Source organism: Podarcis tiliguerta (genome assembly GCF_965153285.1).
Source record: "Podarcis tiliguerta genome assembly, chromosome: 6".
NCBI lineage: Eukaryota > Metazoa > Chordata > Lepidosauria > Squamata > Lacertidae > Podarcis > Podarcis tiliguerta.
This window is the reverse complement of record NC_139539.1, coordinates 64,068,795-64,095,808: the sequence shown is the minus strand read 5'-3', so window position 1 is coordinate 64,095,808 and position 27,014 is coordinate 64,068,795. Positions and strand designations below refer to the sequence as shown.

The 27,014-nt window shown below is 41.1% G+C and overlaps 1 protein-coding gene across 6 annotated transcripts in view; it reads right to left on the bottom strand.

The window, feature by feature from the left end:
• ST6GALNAC3 (ST6 N-acetylgalactosaminide alpha-2,6-sialyltransferase 3) overlaps positions 1–27,014 on the bottom strand; it is a 643,023-nt gene that overhangs the window by 457,592 nt on the left and 158,417 nt on the right. For all 6 annotated transcript variants that reach the window (XR_014513090.1, XM_083448456.1, XM_083448454.1 and 3 more), the window contains one exon: positions 7,769–8,178. Coding sequence is in view for 5 of the 6 variants with exons in the window: in XM_083448456.1 (XP_083304582.1) it covers positions 7,769–8,178 (410 nt within the window). In the remaining variant the exon portion in view is untranslated. The remainder of the gene's footprint in view (positions 1–7,768; positions 8,179–27,014) is intronic.

Below are 27,014 nucleotides of genomic sequence, written 5' to 3'. Positions count from 1 at the left end.
GAGTGAATGCATTTCCAATTCATTTAATGGAAAAGAATCAGTTACAGTTGATTATAAAATGGTCACATTTCTGAATACGTAAAAAATGGACTTGAACTACACTCCGCGTGAATGTAAAATTCTGTGCTAAAGATCGCCTTTCTACAAAGAAGGCTTTGGTAATGTTGTTCAATTTAATTAGATATAATCTTTGCAGTTTTCGTTAGCTATTAACATTATGTAAAGATAAACTTAAGCATAATGAATCCTTTCATTATCACATAATTGTTATTTTAATGATTACATTATGAGCAATATAATACTGTACATATTTCTGCTTTTTCACATTAGTGGGCAATTATTTCTAAGGCCTCCTGTAATAATCCGCCCGCCCACAGAGGCCAAATTATTAATGGGTCTGTATTAAAACTAGGGTCATGGTCTATGTGTCAATACTATGGACAGAGAAGGAGATATGAATTAACAAGCAAGACTGTATTTATACATGGCGAAAACCTGATCTGGGCATAAACAGAAAGAGACCGACCGACTGGATGAGGCAGATGAAGCTGTTGTCCTAATGCACATGTACCTAGAAGTAAATTCCACTGAACTCAATGAGACTTATTGCTGAGGTGACATGTACAGGATTGATCTATAAGTGCTTCATAACATAATGATGAAATTGAGCCTGATCTGGTTTAGTCTGGCAAAGTTAAAGCTAGGATTTTTTAAAAAATAAATAATAAAAATGATGGAAAATGCTAATGGTAACCTCCATGTGTTTATCAGTTATGCGGGTATAATCATTTAATTGTCACCCAATTTAATGGGATCATTTATCCTGAGGAGACTTTGTAGAATGGGTAAATGTTTGTAACACCCGGAAAGTAAGTCTTACTATTATAATATAATATTCTAACAGAAATTGTAGGTTGCTGGTGGGTGAGAATATACAAACCTGAGACAGCTTTTTATGAACTTTCCCAACAAGAACTAAAGTATCACATACCCAACAAATCACTATGCTCTACAGCAGATGGCCTCCTATAGATACCATTCCATCAAGTGCTTTTTGGGGGTGAGATTGTAGTACCCAAAAATATGTGTTTGGGGGCACTGTGCTTCTGATTTTATCAGAACAGTTGAGGAGTCGGGGTTTCAAGCTCCTTGCTGGCCATGATACATGGCGACCCATTGAGTCACCCATTGTGGAGGGCTGTTCTACATGTTTCCTTGGGCTCCAAACATTTTCAATAGGCACCACACATCTTCCATATTCATCTCTGGCCTTTTCTCTGTGCGTAACACAACTTTCCAAATTATCCATTTTTTAACCAAGGCCCCATCTGCACTATACATGTACAGCGATATAATACCACTTTAAGCAGCCATCGCTTCCCTACAAAAATGTATTATTATTTAATCGGCCAAAGGCTTGGAAGAAGAGGAATGTTTTCACCTGGAGCCTAAAGATATGCAGTGAAGTCACTAGGCAAGCCTCTCTAGGGAGAGCATTCTACAAGCTAGGAGCCATTGCTGAAAAGGCCCGTTCTTGTGTTGCCACCCTTTGGACCTCTGGTGGAGGGGGACACATGAAGAAGGGTCTCAGATTATGATCACAAGGCCAGTTATATGGGGAGAGGCAGTCCTTGAGGTGCACTTAAATGCACTTAATAATAAAACATCTGGATAAAATCTAGTCCAATTCTGGACTTATTACTTCATCAGTTGATTCTGGACTATTAGAAGGCAGTGAAAATACCATTTTCTTTCTCCCTCCCTGCTCCCACCCCCTACCATTCCACCAGACACTTGCTATCAGGAATGTTTCTTGCATTCAGGAGTGTTACAGGATGAGCTTTAAGTGTTTTATAATGAAAAATCTATTTATTTCATTAACATTTTGTGCTTCATACCCTTTGTTTTTTCAGCCAATAAAGAACTCTTAACTGACAAAGGGGCTATTAGTCATTCCATGAATGAAGATGGACAAAACCATTAACCTTTTCTGAAAGAATTGCTTTATAAAAAAAAGAAAGAAAGAACAGAGATGGGCAATGAATAGTTCAGGGAATGCTCAGAGTAAAAGTTTGGGGGTGCTCCCAATTTATAAAGTGGACCTTGTTGAAGTTACAAAGCCATGAGTTTACCACAGTATACCAGAACACATACACACACACACACACACCTGAAAACAATTTTTAATCTGATAGATTTAGGTTATGGATTCACCCCACCCCACCCCAATGGTACTTTTTGACTTCATAAAAATAATATGTGATACTATTCTGTTTTTAAAATAACCCATGAGTTATTTTCACAATTATTTGTACAATTCATACAAACCTATTTTACTGTTGCTCTTGCTACAGGAAGATGGGGAAAAAAATAAAAGCAAACCAAAGTTCAAGATTTTTACCACTACAAAGGATACTTTAAGAATTGCCTGCTCTTGGTTGGGTCTCTGCCACTCCATGAGCTTAAATGTGCCTATTAGGTGTACCCTAGTACGCCAACTCACAAGCTATATTATTCTACTAATATTTGCAGTCCCTTCATGGATCACTGCCTTGTCGTGGTGAAGGGGCTTGAATAACTCCAAGAAGCTATGAGTTATGCTGTGCAGGGCCACCCAAGATGGACAGGTCATTGCTGAGAGTTTAGACTAAATGTGATCCACCTGGAGAAGGAGCTGGCAAACCACTCCAGTATCTTGCCAAGAAAACTGCATGTAAATGAAAAAGGAGAAGCTTTGAGAAGAAAGTGAGAGTTTCCAAGGCATGCTCTGGTTCATGGGGTCACGGAGAGTCGAACACGACTAAGAAAACTAAACAACAATATTTGCAGGGCAGCTGTTTAAATTTGCATGGAAATGTACATTCATATGGTTCAGATAACAAACTAAAGCAGATCCTTGTCCGTGCTGCCTAGGGAAGCCGATCTGAGAGCTGATTTGCATTAGCACTGTAGAAGATCTCATGCAAAGAGCTTCAAAGTTTAAGACACTGTGAAGCTCATGTATATAAGCCACTTTAGCATATCTTAGTATTGGCATTAAGACCATTCCTGGGGCCCCCACAAACAATCTCTAGATAAAATCACCTAAATGTATTTTATCCCACCAAATTAATATTCACCCAGTAATCAAAATCACACACCCCAATTAAATTTATACCCCCTGGAAATACTTGGGGCAATCTGAATAAAGATTTTCCCCATGCCCTGGGACCCCATTCCCTAGCAATATCCCTGATGCAGCAACTTTATACTGACAATATGGAGGTCCAGGTCAGATAAGCAACTGAATAAGTGACCACTTGAGAATCTTATGCATGCTATCATGAATGAGTGAATGAGTATTTATACTCTGCTTGAGTTTCTCCACCCACTCTGGGCAGCTTCCTGCACATATAAAAACATAAAAAAACGCCAAACATCAAAAACTTCCCAATAAGGGCTGCCTTCAGATGTCTTCTAAAAGTTGAGTAGTTCTTTATCTCCTTGACATCTGATGGGAGGGCATTCCACAGGGAGGGTGCCACTGCTGAGAAGGCCTTCTGTCTGGTTCCCTGTAACTTCACTTATTGCAGTGAGGGAACCACCAGAAGGCCCTCAGAGGTGGACTTCAGTGTCCAGGCTAAACGATGGAGGTGGAGATGCTTCTTCAGGTATACTGGCCCGAGATCGTTTAGGGCTTTAAAGGTCAGAAGAAACACATTGAATTGTGCTCAGAAACAGTATAAATCTAGTAAATGAAGTTATAAATATAATAAATGAAGAGATATGGAAGGAAGGTGACTGATCTGTGTCAGCCTCATCTTCGCAAGCAGACAGAATCACAACCAATGGTAAAAGGATCTCATAAGTTATTGACTCTCAACAAAGTTACTTTGGAATAAGCAGTTTTATAGCACAGATTACATGGATTACATGTATTGTCATGGTAACAAGCCAATTGCATCAAGAAAGCTGATCAAAGTCTCAGGTTCAGCAATTCCATATCCTTGCATCCTGACTTAGAAGTCAGTGAGCAGCATGATGCATTTCTCTGCCTCAAATGATAAAACATCACTTTCAAAGCCTAATATGTTGCACCATCTGGTGCACATACTGAGGAGACTATGGACTCCGCCGTGTGAAGCTCAAAAGCAATTTGTTGCCTTCGGATCTATCTAAAATACTAACTACCTTTCAAATTATGCAACTTGCTTACTGGATTCATTTTGTCCATTCCTTATTTCCAAAGGTGGACCAGAGTTGATGTCTTGCACAGAATACTAATTCTGCCCCCATGCAAATCTTGGTGCATCTTGGGTTATACTGGAGTAAGCAGCAGCAAATATTATTTATATCCTTGTAATGGCAACATACTATAACTGAGAACAATGGAAGTGAATACATAGAAGGCACAGAACAAGAGTAGGGTGATAGAACCCCTTGTACCAGGATTGGGACCACAGTGATGAGGCTAAATGGTGATGTGGTATGTTCCACTGCTAAGGGATTCTCTGCAAGGGGAAATTCAAATAGCTCCATTTTTGGTAGTTGGTGGGCAGCCAAAACATTTTTATTCTTCCAGCTTTTGACAAGTTTTTAACCGTTTAGTAACTCCAGTGGTAGTATTCAATGCTAGATCTACTCAGAGTAGACCCTCTGAAATTCATGGACATGACTAGCTTAGGTCCGTTCACTTCAGTGGGTCTGCTCTGAGGATAACATAGGTGACTACAACGCTTCTGCTTCTGATGCTGGTTTTTATTATATTATGATATATACTGTGAACTACCTTGGAAGCCCTTTGGCTCCAAAAATTCTATTTTAAAAAAAAATAAGTATCAATACAATACATGAACAATGCTGGTCTCAGAAACTTCTATCATATGTGGTGACTTAAGACACTAGCCCAGAAGTGGTGGCATAAGGGAACAGGCATGTCCTAAAGGAAACAGAAGCCCCGACTGAGGAGCAGAAGATCACAAACATCTGTATGACAATTCCAGGCTTGGGCCTGCATCCTGAACTAATGGTTTTCTCCACCTGAGTAAGCAACCTGGACCTTACTAAGGAATCAACTCATCCACCTTTCCAACTCTACTCATTCATCCATCAAATCCTTATATTGAATAATTGCTAAAGAGATGTGTTGTGCCTTAGGAGTCTACAGCTCTAGGCCAAAGCATAGCCTGTTTAACCACTATTTGCCCATGGGTTTGGGGATATAGCTGAGAACAGCTGTTAGAGACTGCAGCTTCGTTGACCTCTGAAGCTCATCAGAGCAACTGGTCTGCTGCATTTGAGCTACCTGTAATCTGGTGGGTCCCCCATCTGATTTGAGATGCTGATGTGAATGCCAACACTGAGGTATGCTGATGATCAGTTAAATATCTTTTATTATTAAATTTGTATACCATTCTTCATCCGTAAATGTCAGGGCAGTTCACAGCATAAAAAGTAGTGTAAAATTCTTTATAAGAATTTTAGAAGACCTATACTGTAACTCTGTTGTTTATAGCCATCTTTTAAAACAAAGCAAAGCAAAACATCTCAGCAACATCTGACTAAGCAGTACGATTGCGTAATACAAGGTTCTGAACACAGTATTACCAACCAGCGCCACATGTGTTGATCACTGACTGGGTAGCCAGTATTGCGGGTGGGCCTGACAGCAGATTGCAACACAGTTTTTGCTTAAGGCACTGCACCACTGCTAATCTGGGCTGTTCAGGATAAACAGTGAGGGGGGTTGCAAGCTGGCTCAAATTAGACCAGCCTAGCCCACAGCAATGTTGCTTGATGCTCATTTTAAGCATTGCTTCTGTGAAAGTGACTTTCTGTTTTTTAAGGGCAAATGGTTTCCAAAAAGAGCCTCGCCACCAAGACACTCCCTTCCTCCACATCACCTCCACGTAAGGCTGTGGTGTATGGTAGCATTGATCTCTTTGCTTCTAACCTTCATTAATTTTACGCATCCCTGAGGGTGGAGCAGCTTTGGTGCCAGCTAATTAAATGCTATTTAGAGCTGCTCAGTGCATTTTATCAGACCAGAATGAACTCTTTTGTTTTAATGGAATCTACAAGGATTCCTTTCCCAGCTATTTACTAATTAAACGATGCTGTAAGATTTTCTATTAGGTTTTAAACTTCAAGGCAACTCAATAGCGTGCTGGAATTTAGGTAAACAGTCACAAAGGGGGGAAATCCTTTTCACATTTGGTTACTAGTTGGCATCCCTATAAACATAGTTTAAATTTTCCTTTCATCTGACTCTGTATACATAATGCAGCTTTGAAAAGGCTAATGAAGTATTGGAAAAAGCTGTCAGTTTCTGAGCATCTCCACAATCATAAAAATGAAAAGGCATTATTTATGCACAACAATTATTCAGAAAGAAGGAAAGTTCATACTGCCTTAAACATATAAATATTTCCCTAATGAGGGTCTGCAAAAAAGAACAAATTTTTCTTCACGTTCACACCATCATGGTGTCAACAACAATAGCCAGGTTTTGACAGCCTGTTTCAGAAGTTATTCTGTGTTCAGATTAGGTAAACAGGGAATCTGTTTTGGAATGTGACAGGTTGGTGGACATTAGCTCCTTAATAGAGGTTGGTTTTAGCCTCTTCTACCAAGTAATATTAATGACTGATTTTAAATGCTTTAGTTATTTGCATCACAGACCTGTTTGCAGCTCATTCCTGATCGCTTTTCCCCACCACCAGGTAGTTCAAAATTGAGATAATCTTGTGCTAGAAATACTTTGTTTCTCAAGATCAACTAACATCTAAGTGTCATTAGAGGCTTGTCAGGCTAGAAATATGTTATAGCAATACACTGGTGGTGCACAGCATGTATACAGTTGATATTTTAGGAATAAACCTCCCTGGTTCCAAGTAAAGTTTTACATTTACATTTGTGTACTATAGGAGTGAGGGATGTGTTAAACCACAGAGCCTAGGGCTTGTCGATCAGAAGGTTGGTGGTTCAAATCCCCGCGATGGGGTGAGCTCCCATTGCTTGGTCCCTGCTCCTGCCAACCTAGCAGTTCAAAAGCACAAAGTGCAAGTAGATAAGCAGGTACCACTCTGGCGGGAAGGTAAATGGTGTTTCTGTGTGCTGCTCTGGTTTGCCAGAAGTGGCTTAGTCATTCTGGCCACATGACCCGGAAGCTGTACTCAGCTAGTAAAGCTAGATGAGCACCGCAACCCCAGAGTCGTCCGCGACGGGACCTAATGGTACCTTTACCTTTACTAGGAGTGGCATTTGGCTTCCCTGTAACTTGGTTTGCAGCAAAATCAGTGCACTGTTTAAAGCAACAACGGAAGTGAGGGCTGTTGTTTTTCTGAGGAAACTACAATATCTAGCTTAAGTAACAAAAGTAAGAAAAATTGAGAGTCTGAAACCGATAGAGTGAACAAATGTCTAAAGGTTTGGCAAGGCACACACAGCCATTTCCCCTCACATATGGAGCTAAGTTATTCTTTGACAGCTTACCCAATGGCTCAGATTCAGAACACACTTCACTGTCACATTCAAGGCCTCTCAATGGAGTGAGGAGCTGAAAGTATAACATATGGAACATGGCAAAAGAGTCAACATGGCCTAGTGGACAACACTGACTTTGATCCAAAAATCATGAGTTTGAGTCCCGTCCCTGCAATGGACACATTTCAATGGCCTTCAGCAAATTACCGGTACTTATTTGTGGGTATGTACAGTAAACAACTCAACAATGGCAAATCCTTTTTCGACATTGGTATATGTTTTCAATCTGCCAGGCAGGACTTACCTGTCTTTCCCAGTTTCCTTCTTAAATACTTCATCACAGTAACTCATGCGCTGCTCTGTGGTCACATAGATATTTGCCCCAGGGTAGCTGTCCACAGTCTTCTTCAGCATGTTGTACACAATGCCACTGCCATCCTTCCTCATGTTTCGAAAAGGTCCCCAGATGACATAAACTGTGCTGTTGGTTTCCTTGAAAAAATATTCAGGATTCTTAAGCAGAAGAGGAACACTGGTGTGGGAGACGACTCTCACGGTGGTCCGCTTCCCAACATCTTCTTCATAGCCCTTGGTAGGAGCATTGTTCATCCTCCAGATACAGGAGGACTGGTCAATTTCAAATCCTACTTTCTGTTCAGACATTTGACCTGAATTTGAAATGATGGCACACAGGTCACAGTCCAGTTGTAGAGGCTGGTGAGGGAGGAAGAGAAGAGAGCAAAAATAAACTGTCACTTTCTGGAACAGGCCCCTTCCAGAAATCTGTGCTCCTGCCTCATCATGTGACAAGGCATGTTACCCAACCCAGTGCCTGCATGGCACCAGAAACAAATCAACCAACATTTCAGGTGATTCAAGGGCAGAGCATTCTAAGACCAACACTGATACTGATTTGTCAATGCTTAGCTTCTCTGTCGCTGGATCAGTACCAACACTACAGAAACTAAAGAGAGTTGAGGTTAAGAGTCTCATAGTACATACAATGTCATTGCCTGGCCCCAAAAAACTGACCATGATGGCACCAGGCATATTTCTCTAGGGAGGGCATCCACAGATGGGAAGCCACCACTGAAAAAGCCCATTCTCATGCACCAGTTAGTCAATGAGGAGGAAAAGAAGTTGAGACAGGCCGGGGGATTAAAACTTAGAAAGATAGTCAATAAAATACCCATGGAACTATTAAAGCCAAGGCCGGAATGATTCCATGCTGGAGCGTGTCAGTTATGCAGCTAAAATCTGTGCAACCAGAAAAGTGCAGGGTGGAAGTGAGAACTTTGGAAGTTCAGCAATTGCAGCATGTGTATATACATAGAGAGAGAGAGAGAGAATGAGAGGATTATAAATGCTAGAACCCTGTGGAGGATTTGAGGCAAATAATTTTACCTAGCCCATTAGAATGCAGACATGATTATTAGAAGACTAACATGCTGTTGTTAGATAATATGCATTTGCACTCATGGTGTCTGGTTGGAAGAGTGCTGTAAAGAAAATAGAGAGGGAAAGTACAACACAGTGGCAGCGAGGAGAAAAGGAGTCAACTCCCACGTGGCAAAGCAAGTGAAGCTATTTAATAACAGGATGACAACAAAGCCATCAGGGAGACTTTCTCCTGCTTATATTATCACAGAACATTGAATAAAATGTAATCTCTGCCCTCTGCAATTTTAAGTCAACTAGATAATAATTGTTTGCATTATACTGCACAAGATGCCTCCCCCCCTCATTTTTTTTAAAGGTCTAGAGATGAAGATATGTAATGTGTTTTTGGTAGAAAAGTTGCTTTTTGGTCAGGGTGGTCTCTGCGGAAACTGTACTGGCTTGACAATATTGATCAAAAAGAATATGCGTACAGAGTTAATACATTCTAGAGATATAAAAGCTATTTATTATTAGCTCTGTGAGGAAAAGATCTATTACGGTCATTAGGGTCTTTAATAATAAATGGAGCAAAGTAATTTGCCACTGCCGGAATCATTTTTGTCATCTAATCATACTGCTGCCCAGGTACATCTTGTCAATATTGTACTGTCTGTGTTATCTCTGAATTTAAGTATTTCATAATGACATGGTAATTATGAATCATTTGAAAAACATACCTTGTTAGCTATTGGCTGTTTTTGTGCAAAATGCTAAGCCATTAAACGATGGCTAAGAAAATTGCAGAGCATTCCACTGTGAAGCACCTGACTCTGTCCCACTAAACTGTGGATAGGTGGAAGCTACCACAATAAGTTTCCTTGTAGGTGGGAGCTGGTCTATCAGGGGTGGGAAGAGGGCAGAGTTGGACTGGCCTTGGACCTGCTGGAGCTTAAGCCGATTCAACTACCAACAAGTTGTGCCAATGAGCACGATCCTGTCAGCAAAACTACAGAGGATGGTTGTCTACTAATGCATGCTGTCTGTGCAAGGATTTCCACTTGCACAATGGGACTTCCCCCATTCTTCCCTTCCCCAGGTGCCCTCCCTAAATCTGCTCTGTTAGGTTGGAGAAATGCCTAAAATGGATTTAGAGGGGGCATGAAGAAGGAGCAGAATGGCAAAACATTCCATTGCAAAAGCAGAAATATTTGTCCTGATGGAACCATTGCATCAGCAGCATGTTGGATCCACACAGAGGTTTCTCGTCTTGTCCCTCACTTCCCACAACAATCGCTAGGAAGAAATAGCAACATAAAAAACACTGAAGGAAAAAGGCCTCCTTATGGAAGAATGGGTCTCTGTATGCTTGCTTGGTTGTTGTTTACTGTTCATTTTCCTTTTTAAAAAAAGGAATGTGGAATGTAACAAATCAACCTACTGGAACATTGCCTTTCCCCTTTATATTGTCTTGTGGTTATCATTTTGTAAAATCTATCTCAGCAATCTGTGGAGTCATGTACCACCTAAGAAGGGATTTCTGCAACTGAGAGTGGTGAAGTAGAAAGGTTGGTCTGGTTCAACTGTCTCTTCTGGGGTCAAACTTGTGTTTGCAAACACCAAGAAGAGAGTGGGTGTGTACTCACATGTGATCTACACACACACTGCCAAAACATACAAGAAATTGAATTGTTGTTTGTATATGCTTTAGGTCAAATATCATTAACTGGATAAAAGGAAATCCATTTTTAAAGAGCACCTATTGCCATCAAAATAAATTCAGTTCAAGCCTTTATTACTGACCATCCAATTGCTTTAGAAGCCTTCTAGATTAAAGCTTTTGCCACCTTAAATATCTGTCACGTCCTACTGGATCTGCTGTTGGCTTTATTATTTGACCCTCTCTAGGTTTGCTTGTTTGGTGTCTTGACTTCAGGATTTGCACAGCTGTGTCATCACCACCATCTGTTGCTACAAAACTGATGAGCAATAATAATGTCAGTGGGACTGGTGTTGAATAGTGATTCTGCCAGAGGATTTTGAGCACAATGTGGATTAATATGGCCTGTTTACAAACTGATGTTTTAATAAGTTTACTACGTTTATCTGTTTATAATCATGACTCAATCTACAATGGCTTTTTCAGAGCTTTTTCTCAATATTGATGTTTCTTGCATGAACCATCTGTGATCGATAGTACACACTGGCAGCTTCATACAAGCAAGACTGTCATGAGATACTTGAGGATATCAAATTAAGCACTTTATTTTTTAATATACCCAAAGGCTGTACCTGCCAAATGGGACCGCCATATTGATGCTCATCACTTAAATGATGCAAAGTAGTAACTTAAATGAAATATGTTCTGAAGGCTACCTTTCTATTGCTTCTAGAAGCAGGAAAATCTCCATAAAATTGATTGAGTGTTCCTAGTTGAACTCTTGCGCAGTATCTTAGGATACTACGGACATATATTCTCCCTGGAGGAATTAATGTTATGCCCCAATTGTAGATAATTCATATACAAATTTATATTCACATAAGGTGATAATTAACGGAGTCATATTCGGAGCACACCCACTGTAATCAATGACAGTGACTAACTTATGTCCATTGTTTTCAGTGAGTTTACCCTGACTATGACTTAAGTCAGGTACCAGCTATAACATTTTCCATGAGTTGGCAGTCAAAGCCAAAATGACTATAGCAAAATGTTATAGCAGAGATGGGGGCAGAATCTGTCATCTTAATAGATGGGCAGGACCACTCAGCTGTCAATCACGTGACACCCAACTTCAAAGGAAATAATTGAGAGTGCACTCCCAGTTCTTTGCTTTCTTCCTTTGGAGTCGCATTTAAACACAAGCTGCCAGGGTTCCCCCCCCCCCCCGCCAAGGAAAATTCCTGCTGAAAGTGGCTTGCAGCTGATTAGTGCTTACTGCAAACCCTGGTGAGATCTGACTGTGCAATTCCTGAGTGCAGTCAATCCCAGCAGAGTTTGCAGCTGAAATTGATTCAAACCCCACTTTGGACAGGCATCGGATGCACTTGGGGGTTGCCACTAGGGAGCTCCCAAGTGCAGCAATGTCCCAGTGGGCTTTGCATTTGACACCAAGTTTATTTTTTCCCATATGCAAGCCATACTAGCCATGGAACAATTGAGTGCACTTTAAGGCTCCTAGTTGTTCCTTTGCAGTCATGTCTTTATCAGCCTCACATCTGACACCCTACATGCCAGCTTCTCATTAGCACAATGGTAACATTACATAAAACTGAAATTCTGGAATTGGTTGCATCATAATAATTCCCCCCTGCAGCTTCTGAAATGAACAATGATTTCTAGTGAAAAAGGGAAGGCAAGAAAATGTTCAAGCAGCCATTGTCCATAATGCAAAGTCCAAGGAAATATTTCTGGAAGTATTACTCATATTAAATGATGCCTAAAAACCACTCTGAAAAATGTGACCAGCATAGCTGTTCATGCACAATAATCAGCTATTGCATACACTTGCTTGTTTGGACCGCTCTTACAGAAATGAATTTTGGCTTGCATGCATGTAATAACAAGAACACGCAGCCCCTCAGCAAGACAGATCAGAATGGCCCCCTCTCCTTGTGAACCCCATGTTATTGCTCCTACTTCCCCTGATACCAACACTAAAGCAAGCCAACTTTTCAAGAGCTAAATCCCTCCCTTGAAAAGCTCTGATCCTCCAGGAATCGTTGTATCTGTTCAAAATGCAACACTAAGATACTGAGATGTCTTTGAATGTCTTCCTGTCATCTTGTTTGACTGCAAAACCATGCTGCTGAGCAGAACTACTCAACTCTGATTCACTCTGGATATGTATAGAAAAGACCCACCCTATTTTTTTTTTTAATGCAACATGTATCAGTTGCAGATAACTTACATTTAAATCTGTAAAGGAACAATGGAATGTTTGACCTTTCCATTTTCCACTAGAGCTTGTGGTCAATAGAAAGCATAATTAAAACGGTGAATTAGGACTTGAAAAACAATGAGATTTCCCTTGCAAAGAGATAGCTATGTAATAAAGGTCACTTATGAAGCAATTCCAATTATTAAACCTTTGCATTTAGCATTGAAGCTGCTCCACAAAATCAAAGGTTACACTATTAAATAATGAAAGAAACCAAACCAGAAAAGGTCATCGGCAAAACTAACTAGCACTTTCTAACAGCTGCTGCGTATTTACTGATGTGTGTTACCAAATGGACACAGTGGTGTGAATACACATGATTCCCATTGTGAAAAGAAGAATAAACAAGGAATTTGGTCCAAAAGATTAAAAGGGATCTGCCCCATCCTCATTTCCTCAGTAGCAGAGTCGTCTTTCAACGTTCTGTGTTTTGCATAGAAAATGAGCCTTATGATTAAATTATCATGGACATTCAGAAAATTCAAAATTAAACCATTTCTGTTGCTATCTTAATTATGGGAATTTTTTTTTTTGTAATTTAGAAACAATGCAATATTAATCCTCTTAATGTTTGAGAGGGGCAATTATTAACAAGTCACACCACACATTAATTTACTCCTCTAATTTGAGCTTCTCTTCTAATTATCCAATTTGCATGGATTCTAACAATGCAGGTACCAAAGCTCTAGAGATGCATACTTCATTTTAGTGCTATTTATTCTTCAGCTCTTCCAGAATATCATCAGAGTTTTCCATTTTGGAGAATGCAACATGTTTAATGATACCAGGTGGGAATAGCATTTGCCTTGATTCTTCCTGATGTTCTTTTGAGGTCTCTCAAATGAAAGATACAAAAGAGCCATTAACTGTCTGGCACTGCTTTTATTGCTTCCCTGTGTCTTATAAGCAAAAGGGGGGAAAAAGTATTTTAATTTTCTTCTGTTTCAGGAATAATTAGCCAAGCTGTTTCCATCCACACATAGTTACTTTCCACAGACCTCAACCTGGGACAAAGACTTTGTAGGCAAGAATGCTCAGCATATTTTAGAAGGCAAGACAATGCTGCATTTGCTTGCATGTTCACAAACCTGACGTTCCAATTTAGTGTGGCTCTCAGGAGCGCTATATATAAATCACAAACTATAACCAACACGAACGCACATACACACAGAGGCGCAAGCTGGATCTGATTACTTATGTGCGAGTTTCAGTCCCCTGTTCCTCCTACTACAGCAAGCAAGTTGGCTCCAGGCCTCACGCTGCAGAAAGCATCCCTGTCTTCATAAAATTTAATGTTCAGAATCATCAAACTTTTAACACTTGGAAATTATTTAACAATAAGCAAATTGTCAGCCTGGGTTTCAGTTTCCAGAACAAGTGCGACATGGTGGTCCTTTGCAAAGCAGTTCCTGCAAACTGAACAATCAGGAAAATCCATTGTTACTGGGAAAGCAAAGGCAACTGACATTATCAAGCAGCAGAAACAGACTTTTCAGTTGAGCATAAGTTAGATAAAGTTTTATCTTACTGAAGTTCAGATTCATACTCGCTATTGCAACCATAGTGGCTTGCAATAAAAAAACCACGTTCAACACAAAAAAGTCAAATTTAAAGCAGAAAAAATGAGCAACAATTAAACTGAGGCAGCAGCATTAAAACTTCTGCATAAACAGCATAAAACAGCAGGACATTTATTAAAAGCTAGTCTGAATTTTTAGAAAAAATCTCTCTTCGTGACATTTAGCAGATGGCAGAGTGCTTGGTGATTCTGTACTGGGAGAGAGTCCCACCATCATGGAGCCACTATTACAAATATGTTCCTGTGTCTTGTATGTGACATGACATATGGCTCATGTGACATCATACATGGATTAGGACAGAGAGCAGAGCCTCTAGTACAGTCTTAAAGGTCTGACAAGTAAAGTGACAAATACACATATCTACAGAATATTCAGACTTCAATCTGGCTACTTTTAGAGCAACAGTTTCACAGCCCATGCTGAATGCCAGGGAATGACATCATAGACTCCTAAATTTAATGTGATGCTATCTTAGGTGTGTCAGGAAATGTGTCCACACTTACCTGACAAATCTGTCTACTAGAAATATTATGGCTGGAAAAACGTTAGCTAAATAATTGGTGCTTTCAATGCAAGTGGAAATGTTTCCAAATGAAGGTGATATCTCGCTGGGAAACTGCCATTCATCTACCAATATCCGCTATTAAAAATCTCAGTGCAACATATATAACTTAAAAAGGTGGTTTGGGGCCAAATTAGATGTGACATTAATGTATGTTTGTAGCTGCTAGGGGGCAGGGAGGGGAGGTTTCTAATGACCAGGACTAACCCTCCCCTCCCCTTCTGCCATCTTGATGAAAAGACACTTACTACCTCCCTATGCTGTTTGTGTGTGGGGAGGGGATTCCCACTATGGAACCAATGGGAGCTTCCAGCCAAATCCACATAAAAGTGATTTTAAGCCTCCCCTCCTGCTGCAATCCAATGTATTAGGCGCTACCCACACCCACTATACCTGACTGCCATTTGCATTAAACACCAGCACACTAAATACAAAGACACATTTAATGTCAAGCCTGGCATGGCTTCTAACCTCTTGCTGAAATCACAGCATTCAGGGTACAATATACATGGTGTGTCCTATTGATTACTCACACAGCTGCATGCACCACTGAGTACCTACATATGTCCTATCCCAGGAGAAGGGAACCTTGTCTTTTAGTCCATGGGCCACGTTTTCTCATGGGGAAAACTTTGGGGGCTGCCAGAAGTGGATGGAACCAGAGGCAAACGTGGGAGAGGGTGTGTGCGTTTTGAGAGCTGACTAGAAAGACTTGAGGTTTCTTATCCTGCCAGACCCCCCAATTCACACACACACACACAGGCTTACTAAATTTGGAAATGGATCTAGATTACATTAGTTTAGTCCTATGCTGAATGGATTTTCCCAGTTGTCATGGACTTCCATCTATGCTGACTTCTACCAAACCTTAGCAAAACAACATCTATTCATCATCTGAAGAGTGACTTCTATTTCTATAGACTACCTGCCTGTGACTGCTGGGACAAGCATGTAGTTGGGAAACAACCCTTTCCCCTAAAAATAAAAAATAAAGATTCCCACATCCTGTTTGCCTCTCAAAATTTAATAAATTGCTTTTCTAGAACATCTCTCATTTCGCCAGAATGCCTTAGCTCATGATGGAAACAAGTAAAGAGATTGTCCGAGTCACTGATATAAAACACACACCCCAACACAAAAACCCTCACATACAGCATTTGGATAATTCTTGGGCTGCACAGTATTAGTTCGAGAACTGGGAGTCAGTCCAAACAAATGTTGCATGTGGAAGCCAAGAGGCCATTCATCTTAAAAGCCACCATGTTGCTCACCTGCCCCTCATTAGCATTGCACGGCTGTTCAGGCAAAGCCAACAATAATATGCCATTTGAGCAAGAAGCTGTTCCATCAAATTGTACTAAGTATGCTAAACAAAGAGCAATCAGCCTTCGAATATGGGACAGCCGCCACTTCCCAAAAAACACCTACTTAAAGCTTTTTAAGCCACTTTCTTTAATTTGTTTGCAAGAATATTGCTCCAAAATACTCAGTGCTACTTAGGTACAGCGTGCTGGGTCCAGTTAGTAGTAGGTAGTATTAGATGAATGTCCTATTGCAAGAGCTTTTCACATGATCATTAGTAACATAATTAAATACGCTTTAGAAATCAGGAAAGGGAAAAGGCTTTCCCACCCCTCCTCCCAGTGCCAGTTATATTTGGTTGACATACAGCAGAAAACACCAGGAGGCGAAATGTCAGTTGCGACTGATGGGTACATGGTGAGAAGGAACATACTGTTAGAACATAGTCTGAATTGCGAATGATTCTCAACAGGAGAGGACCAAAATAGTTTCTCACCTCTAGTATCTCACCGCGCAGCACAATATGCTTCCATCATACACCATGTAAACCTTTCTTAGAAAGTGTGTTATACAATGGAGACCCAATGCCAGGCTGACTTTGCCTTGCCTCCACTGAACAATAGCCAGCTAGGTATCAATGGGGCAAAGAATGCATGCGTTGTTCCCATCTGCAGCAAACACACAGCAGAACTCCCATTGCACAAACATCAATTATTCAGAATTCCCAAAAACTGCAATCTATTTTGCATCCCTCACTTGACCTCCATGAGCAATGCAACCCGGCAAGTATACTTAGCTTTTGTATCTTCCCCTGGTGGCTGTACAGATGAAGGGAAGTTATAAATATTTTACATACATAACAAACAATACCTTTTGGATACCACCCCCTCCACTGACAACCCCCACTTTTAATAAGCAAGGTTGCATTGCAGATTGTAACTGCATCTGCAGCATGCCTCTGAATACTACATATTGGGAACCAGAAGTGGAAAGAGTGATGTTGCACTTAGGTCCTGCTTAAGGTCTTTCCATAGTGATCTGGTTGGCTCCTGTGAGAATAGGATGCTTGTCTAGATGGACCTTAATGTGTTTTCTTATCTCAGTGACTGGAAATTGCTGAGATAGGGTCTTTTTTACTCCCTAGGGCAGGGGTAATAAACCTGTAGCACCAGGTGTTGTTGGAATCCAGCTCCCATCAGCCCCAGTTAGCAAGGGCCAATATTCAGGGATTATGGGAGTTACAGTCGAAACAACATCCAGAGGGGCACAGATTCCCACTCCTGCCCTAGGAGATGGCCAATCCCCTGAAATGAAGTAGAAAAGGAGCTTAGCTTGCCTTTCTGTTAAGAGTGAACCCTTAAGACTTCCTAATGCAAATTAAGATTATTAACATGAGAACTGTGCAGAAGAGTTATATTTATTGTATTCGTTTTGATGGGGGAATGGAATGGTGTACCCTGCCCCTGTTCTTTTATGCATTCAGCATAGCTTGTAACAGAGCATACTGCATCAGCATAGATATAGTACATGTGACTAGGGATTCAACTGCAGGGTTCTCTATGCATGCAATACAGCTTTCACTTACCTGGAGTCCTCTGGATTTTTTGGACTACAACTCCTATCAGTCCCATCTAGTTGTAGTCTGAAACACCCGGAGGGCACCAGGTTGGCAAAGAAGAAAGTCTCTCAGAAATTATGATACCCCTCACCTCTCCAAGGGTATTCCTAACCAAGCTCATAAGGTCTGTGCAGCCTTGCAACGCTTGAACCACAGTCATGCTTATAATTAGGGCAGTTAAAAGAGAGCTTTTCCCTACCAGCACACGGATGAAATGAGAATTCTCAATCTCATTAGTGCTATTGAGAATAATGAAACTGGGGGTAGTTACTCCCATCCACATAAAGCCACACGCAACAATGTGTCTCCCCAAGGACATAAACCATATGCTACACAACCTGCTAGTGTTCACTTTGTACCTCAGCTTAGGAGCAGGCACATCAAAGGAAAAGGAGGGCCCCCATGTGCTTACTCTGCTCTTCAAAGTTCCTGAGGTAGTTAGAGAGAAAATAACTTCTGAGAAAGGATGGTTCTATTAGGAATCAGAGAGATAGAGAACACAATTTCTTAAATTATTCTGGGTTGGTGGCTGTTCTTTTAATCTGGATGAGCCAAGGGTGTACACGCACAATTCCCTAAGATGGGAATGAATGTTATAAAATACATAATCCACACTGAGGGATGTCACACAAGCAAAGGGGATGTTTTGATCACAGCGTTCGTCACATGCCTGAAGATTCGAAGGACCTCGAAATTCTATGGTCTAGGAAACCCAAACCACCTCCACAGTTCCTGAAGCAAGAAGGAAGCTATCCTCCCCACCCTGCTTTTAGTCCCCAAAACAGGTCAAGCATCCTGCCTTCTCCTTTTAGTCCACTGAGGTGCAAAACAAACAAGGCAAATGGTAGACAAACCAAACCCACAAACAAAAGTGCAAGGAACTCAGAGGGGCCCTGACATGATTGGGTGTGCCTCCACTATGGCTCCTAGTTTCAGAGTTGAACAGGGCAATGAAGCCATATAATTGCATCTGTACTGAAAGGCATGACCCTCCTGTTCTCTAACACACACATCGAGAGAGAGAGAGAGAAAGAGAGAGAGAGAGAGAGAGAATGGCAGACTGCACTCAAGTAGGATGTACTTGTGAGTTCATGCTAGGCTAGGGATGCAGAACTTGGACCCCTTCAGAGATTATTAGATTTTGACTCTCATCAGTCCCACTTAACATGGCCAATGGCCAGGGATGGAAGTTACCCATTCCTAAGCTAGGCATTGTCCATGACCGGAAGCAATGTAAGAGCCCAAGAGCCTACCTACACCATTTCCAATAATGGCATTTCAGTGACAAAACTGGTAAATAGTATAGATTTCATTACTGTGTGGTGGGTAGACAATTACTATTTGGAAGGTTGAACAGTGCCAGCAGAACAAGCAGTTTTTGGAGGTTTAATTAAATCAGCTTGACTCATGTCTGTAAAAGAAAAACTCCAACCTAGTTCCAAACATACCAGTCGGGTGGACTCTGATCATCAGCAAATCCTCATGTGCCATGCTGTCCATGGGAATGTGTGTGTGCGTGTGTGTGTGCGCGCACACACCCACACCCACACCCACATATATCTATACCGCTCAGCACTCTCTCTCTAGGAACTTATCAGATTGACCTCTACATAACCAAAGCCCATCTTATCTCCTTACAAGAATGTGAGTGGATTTCCCCCAGCAAAGAATAAATCACTTGAATATTTCCAAAATGAGCTCTACCTCTTGCTTCAGGTCAATTTATTTGTGATCTGATCTAAGAAAGGGAAGTAAGATTAAGAAGCAAACCTTGCAAATAAATTAAACTGCAGAGTTGGATATTGAAGCTGGAAGTGGAAAATACAGATCCCCAAGAACTGGGAACAAGCCATAAAGTAACCTCTAATTCACTGGAACTCCATTGCTTTCTAAACTCATTATTTAATTTAGTTATTTTTGGAAGACCAGCTAACAGATTGTTTTGTATGCATGGACAGAAAGTGATAAGCTAAAATGTTAATTATCCGTTTTTTCCTGAATAGAAATTAATCCATGTCAAGAATAACAAAAAGGATTATTATAGTAATATTATGCCTGCAGTGTTTTTTTTTAAATGCATTTTGTCCAAAAAACAACAACAACCCCACAAACAAACCTTAATAAGATGCTGAAGTCCTATGTTTTTAATTACTAGACATTTTTATCTTTTAAGAAAACACATGCACACCACTGGCCATGTATATACCTTTCTGCTTCCCTCACTGTCATACTGGGACTGTTTGTAGTGCATTTAAACGCTTGAACAAGGCTTGCAAAGCATGCTTTCCACAGATACTTAAGAACTTGCTGCAAAATATCTTTTTATAGTCTAGATCCAATAATTAAAATTGTTTTGGAAAAGTCTAAAATGAAATCTTACAACGAAAACCAAGATCCCAGGCTATTGGTTCCTTTCCCAAACTCCCACACACCTGAAGTCTAAATGCTTCAACATCTAGGTTGATGTTTATTGTAGAGGGCACCTTTATTGCAGATTTGTTTTGTATTCATTAAAATAAAAATTACAATTGATATTCAGACAAAGATAATTCATACCCTAAGGACCATCCATTTTTGATGCTTTGAGTGAAGGACAACATGGTGCTCCTCATTCTATGTACATCTTCAGCTGAGAAAGCTCCTGCACTTTGCCTAATGACAGGGACTGGCCTGGGTAGGAAACAGTGGCAAAATGCTGGAGGGCAAAGCTGTACGAACTACTATCATGTGCCCCTTAAGCTAATCTGCTGCTTTTTGGTGAAAGAATCTGCCAGTCTGGTCAGCTTCTGTGCAAGGATTGAGGAGGGCACACCATCTTGTCCTTTGCCTCTGGCACCATCCAGCCCATCCTTTCACCCTACTTGCATTTGAGTAAGCCTGCAGATGGGACGTTGGTGTGTGCACTTCCTGCATCTCACCCGGTAGTCCCTCTCACATTGATTCAAATAACTTGCACCAAACAGCGTAGAAAAGAAGATCAGGTGGGGATGAGGGAGGATACAAAGACCTCCCATTTAGCCTACCCCAGGCTGCATGAACAGAGCCACACAAGGGAAACCCAACCCCCTCATCTGTTGGTATTGTGACTTTGTTTTACTGCAGACAGTCCAACAGATAGATCAGTGGCTCCCCCAAAAGTGGCTCCTCCTGCCTAAAAAAGCTCAACAACTTAGACCTGCACCCCAAAAAAGGGGGTACATCACTGACAGTTTTTAATTCTGTAAGTAGATCACAGACTCTTGTGAGTTGGTCACCCCTGTTTTACTGGATTGTGTCCGATGTTTTAATCCACTACAAATTATTAATACATACTGCTGAGTGCAACTCCTCATTAGAAAAGGCAAGCTTAAATTGCTACTAGTATGGCACACAAAGCTGTACAGTGGTACCTTGGGTTAAGAACTTAATTCGTTCCAGAGGTACGTTCTTAACCTGAAACTGTTCTTAACCTGAAGCACCACTTTAGCTAATAGGGCCTCCCACTGCTGCCGTGCCGCCGGAGCACGATTTCTGTTCTCATCCTGAGGCAATGTTCTATTTCTGGGTTAGTGGAGTCTGTAACCTAAAGTGTCTGTAACCTGAAGCATCTGCAACCTGAGGTACCACTGTACTATATATCTGCCCTATTGTATTTAACTTAACAGTTGAAAGTGTTATGCATGAGGAAATTCACATTTATAAATGCTAAGAGCCAGGCCACACTTAGCCTCAGAGGCATTAAATATGGTAGGGCTGTGGGAGTGAAACTTGTGGTCCTTACATCCACCTACCCCCAAAGTAAACTATTTTGTAGGATCACACCTCACCAATACTTGTAGGAAATGGGCTAAGTGGAATGATTTTTCAGGAAATAATAGTGAAAGATGTATGCCTACTGTTGTCAATTCATACAAGACATTCCAGATGTGACTGTTCATTTACATGTGCAAAAACATGTAATTAAAATTATAGGCAGAACATAGGGTCAATACTCAACACAGCTTGGGCACTATGACTGGCACGCAGGGCCAGCCAATGAGATAGTTCTCTAGGAAGGAAATGCTAGCTGCTATAGAAACTGGCAGATGGCATGTATTATTTGAAGCACCAGGAGGCAGTAGTCAAAGCATGGCACAGCCAGTTCCATACAAACACAGGACTGAAAAGCCTGGAACCTGTTTGTGCATTGAGACAGCCATCTGTTCAGTCACCTTGTACTTGTGCTTGCTGAGACACTCCACACCTCCACTACCGCCTCCCAGGGCCTAAAAGTACCAGGAGGAGGAGGTTTTGACCTATAAAGCCTTAAACGGCTCAGGACCACAATACCTCAAGGACTGCCTATCTCCATATGAACCTACCTGGACCCTGAGATCATCTCCTGATCTCTTGTGCCTCCTCTACAAGCAGTGGCTCCCCATTTGTGGAATGCTCTCCTCAGGGAAGTTAAACTGGGGACTTCATTATACACCTTTAGGTGCCAGATGAAAACATTCCTCTGTAACCAGGGCATTGGCTGATTGACATCCGATGCCTCTTTCAAATATGTCATGAAAGTGGGGAGTTATTGGATTGTCTTTGTTTTTATTGTGTATTTTGTGTTTTTTTGTATTGTGATTTTATGTTGTGAATTACCCTGAAATCTACGGGTATAGGGCAGAATACAAATTTAATAAATAATAATAATAACATTATCAAAAATACCTGCTGCCAGCTTCCTATGTACTGGATTTATTTATGATAATATTTATCCAGGACCTACCTTTCTAATGAAAAGATGTCCCAAAAGGTAGCATATAACAATAACATTCAATGTTACCTTATCTGAGGTCCTCTGTATTCATACTTAGTCACAGATTTGCACTACGCCCATAATAAATTAAGCAATGAGATAAAGTTATTCAGAGGGAAGATATAGTATGTCCTGATAAAGAACAGTGTTTTGGTTCATAGTCTCTGCTTGGACTTTGCTACTAAAAGTTAGCAGACTCTCCTTCAAACCAATCTCCTTTGGGCCTCCCATTTGGATGGGAGGATCTGCGTTATGCCACAATGCCTCCACAGAGCTCTGAGTAGCTGTAATGTGCAAAACGGGTGACAACCGTGAAGTCCTAAATGATGGCTGATTCTCTGTAAATAATGGAGCAAAAACAATTTCACCCTGAAGTTAGGCAAAGCGCCAAAATGAATCTGTGGGAGGTTGATTTGAAAGGAAAATGTATAAACAACCAGTAAGCCCTTAAAAATTATTCTTTTGCTGCTTTATTACTGGCTTCTTCTTTTTTTGTAAGCCATGTTTCATCTTACATCCTCATTATCTAAAAAACAGCGGACTCTAAGGGGAGTAAAACACAATGAATTTCTCCCTCCTGAGAATAATAAATAATAATAATAAACAAATAAGAAATCTCTGACAAAAATTCAAGCTTGAATGTGGAGCTTCCATACACACTGGAGCTATCGATGTTACAGAAAAGGAAGTGTGGGTGGGTGGGTGGGTGACACACCCACATGTGTGTCAAGATGATTTTAAAAAGTGCATTATAAAAACAGATCAAAAAAGTACAAAAAATAGCTGAAGATAGGGTCTAAAACAGTAGAAAATGAATATCTGAGGTGGGGATATTTTCATCCAACTGGAAAAACTTGTCAAAAATAAATATGTCTTCAACTGTTTCTGGAAAGTACAGACAGGAGTCACTTGTTACATCTCAGCAGGAGTATGTGTGAGGTGGGCTTCTGATATTTTTGGGACTTGACTAGCTTAAAATAGTCAGAGCTTGCAAAGATACTCCATTTCATTACTGACTGGGAAGGCACTTGGCAGTGGGTAAGGTGAAGGGACATTGGGGCACTGCCTGGCATTCCCATGCAGTGCATGAGTCACTCTGACCCCACCTCTGCCGTGCTCCTGATATATCCAGTAAACAGCAATGACAGCCCCCCCCCCCCAGCTGGCTTTTCCTGACCATGCTCTCTGGGGCTGATAGGAGCCAGAGGTCCGCAACATCGCAAGGACTACAGGTTAGCTGTCCCACAACAAAACTACATTAAAATAGCAATTAGATGCAAACACACATTTAAAGTATCACGTATTTTGGCTGCAAGTAATTGCAATGCTTTTCCCAAACGAGTAAGCCTCTCCTCTTCCCAGAGGGGAGGGGTTGTGAGCAGGAATCGCTTCCTGCAGTCACAGGGGGCGTGTCTAGGCTTCCTGTGTCACTGGAGCCCTGGGCCCGCATCATGCCCCTCAGCCAGCCAATCCGGCTCACTGGGGGGCGTGAAGGGTATTCTGTTAAAGGAATCCGGTGGTCGTGGTTCCTGTCCAATGCTCAGATGGTGGCTAGGGCCATGGCATGACCCTCTGGTAACTCTAGGGGAAAGCTTCCAGTTGATTTGCACCCACAAGCTGCCCCTACAGGTTGTTAACCCTTGTGTGACTCCCAGCAGAGCAGGCAGGATTCAAGTTTAGTCTGTTCAGATCCAATGCCTAAGCCAATACCACTCACATTCTGTCACCAATAAAGTTGTGGCCTTTTTTAGCCCATTAACCTAAATACTTGTGTCCATGTACCTATTTCATCACCAAGCGTGGAGCGGGGCCTTGACTCACAAAGAAACATTGTGGAACAACAACTTATTTGCAAATGTGGAAAGTCAATGCTCATTGTTGAATCATACACCAAATTCCCACCAAGAATGTATGTTATTGCATAGCTAGCATGAAGAGTTCTGTCTATATTAAAGCAAAAGTTAACGAAACAACCCTACGGCCATCAGTCATAAAGGCATGCACCTAGCCTGGGAAACAGGAAGTCATGGCTAAAAGGATGTATTCAGTACGAGATCAGGATGTGACATGTATCACATTGTGGGGATACAGCCATATACAGAAAATGCAATCAGAAGAGGAAAGCTGAAACTGTGACATCATAAGATTGGTATGGAAGATTGTGAAAAATAATTTATCCAGGATGCAAAATAAATTGCAAATAAAACTGTGCTTATCCCAACTTTACTAGCAGCGAGGGTGCTCTGGCAGCAGAAATAATATGAATTCTGCCACACGATCACTGCAGAAATGCCACAGCCACCCCTTTTCTTCTCTCTCTCTCTCTCTCTCTCTCTCCCAAGGAGCAATAATGAAAAAATAGAAGTCCTGTGGTGCTTTTCCTCTGTTGGGCCCACTCACAAATTCATAGCACAGCATGAAGGTTATTAAAATCCCATATGTGAGAACTACACATAGCATGAGGAGATATGAATTGGCATTCCATACAGATAATGCTATCTAATGGCCAAAAACAAGTAGTGTGGTTTTCATTTTTATTCAGAGTGCATTTGAAAAGGGCAAAGCACCCAGCAGCTGCTCTAAGCAACCTGTTCGCTCAAAGGTTTGCCTCTCTTCCTGCACCTATGCATTACCAAGCTAAATGCAGAGAGCAGAGCTCTTATCTTGGCAGACCTGGTTAATCCCACGATACCTTTCACTTGTACCTGTTTGACATGAATTGGATTAAATGTTGTTTGGGAAAGCCTGATATGGTGACCGACTATTCAGAGCAGTTGCTTTTCTATTCCCACTCACTTGTGCATATTTCAAATCAAAAGGTAATTAGCTGTGACAATCGCCAGTGTGTTTCAGCAGGTTTACTACAGAGTATGCCATGTTTGAAAAAGATAATCAGTGCCCTAATTATTTAGCATCACTTTCATAACGGAAACAAAACAATTTAAACGCCTTGCTTGACTTTGTTTATGGAAAACAATTTTCTCTAGGGGGCGAGGGTACAGGGAGAGTCACAGAAACTGCTAGCCATTGTCCTGAGGTGTGGGGAAACAGTTGCTATAAGAAGTTTTGTTCATTTTATTGTAAAATTTTCTAACCCAGCCTTCATCCTTATGGATTACAGGGTGGTGTATAACACAGGTTTAAAATGCCTGGCAATAGTGGAAAGACTGTTGTGTCTTTGAAAGTAGAGATGGACAAATCTCTACTTTCGGTTTCTCAATTTCGGTTTCTCTTATTTTCTCATCTTTCCAACCTTCAATTCAATTCAATTCATCAGATTTCTATAAGAGTTTGTAGTCCTCGTGAAAATCGGTCAGCTTTTTATTGCACATTTCTCCTAATATATACATTTTCCAAGCAAATTTCTCTAGCACAATGCATTATTTTGATTAATGTATGCATTTTATATATCTCTCACCCCCACATTATTTGGTTGGTGAAATGCAAAATTCAGATAGTTTTGAAACATTGCTGCATTTTGGTTTGCATATTGCCTTGGGGAGTGCAAATTAGGGAGGTTCACATTAAAATGTGAATCAAACCAAATTCCTCAAATCTTATAAAGCCCACTGACCACAACTCCTGCCTTATGATTCATGATGCATACAAACAATACTGCCAGACACAACCTTTGACATATAGCAAGAGACTATGAGACTCTGGGCAAGCAGCTGAAGGTCCATGGGGCACAGGTGGTCTTTTCATCAGGAAGAAAGGGGGAAATACTGGAAGTAAACCACTAGCTATTCAGGTGCTGTCGTCAGGAAGGGTTTGGCTTCTTGGACCATGGACTCTGCTTCCTTGAAGGAGGACTTCTGGTGAGAGATGGGTTGCGCCTCACAGCAGTTGGAAAGAATGTGTTTGCTAAGAGTATTGCAAACCTGATTACAAGCTTGGTGGATCAGGGAAATGTTGTGGATGTAGCATGTCTTGATTTCAGTAACGCTTTTGACAGAAGTCCCCCATACTATTCTTGTGGAGAAGCTGGTAGAATGTGGGCTGGGCAAGGTTACTGTTAGGTTGATATGTAGCTGGTTGACTGCCTGAACCCAAAGAGTGTTCACTAATGGTTCCTCACCATCCTGTGAAAAAGTGAGAAGTGGGGTGCCACAGGGTTGTGTTCAGTGCCTATTGTTGTTCACCATCTTTCATTTAGATTTGGATGAAGGTATTGAGGGGCTGCTAATCAGATTTGCAGATGACACCAAACTGGAATTGGTAGCTAATACTGCAGAAGACAGAATTGGGATCAAGATGACCTTAACGGATTGGAGAATTGGGCCAAAACTAGAAGAAGAAGAAGAAGAAGAAGAAGAAGAAGAAGAAGAAGAAGAAGAAGAATTTTGATAGGGGCAAATGTAGGGTTCTACACTTAGGCAGGAAGAGCCAACTGCAAAAA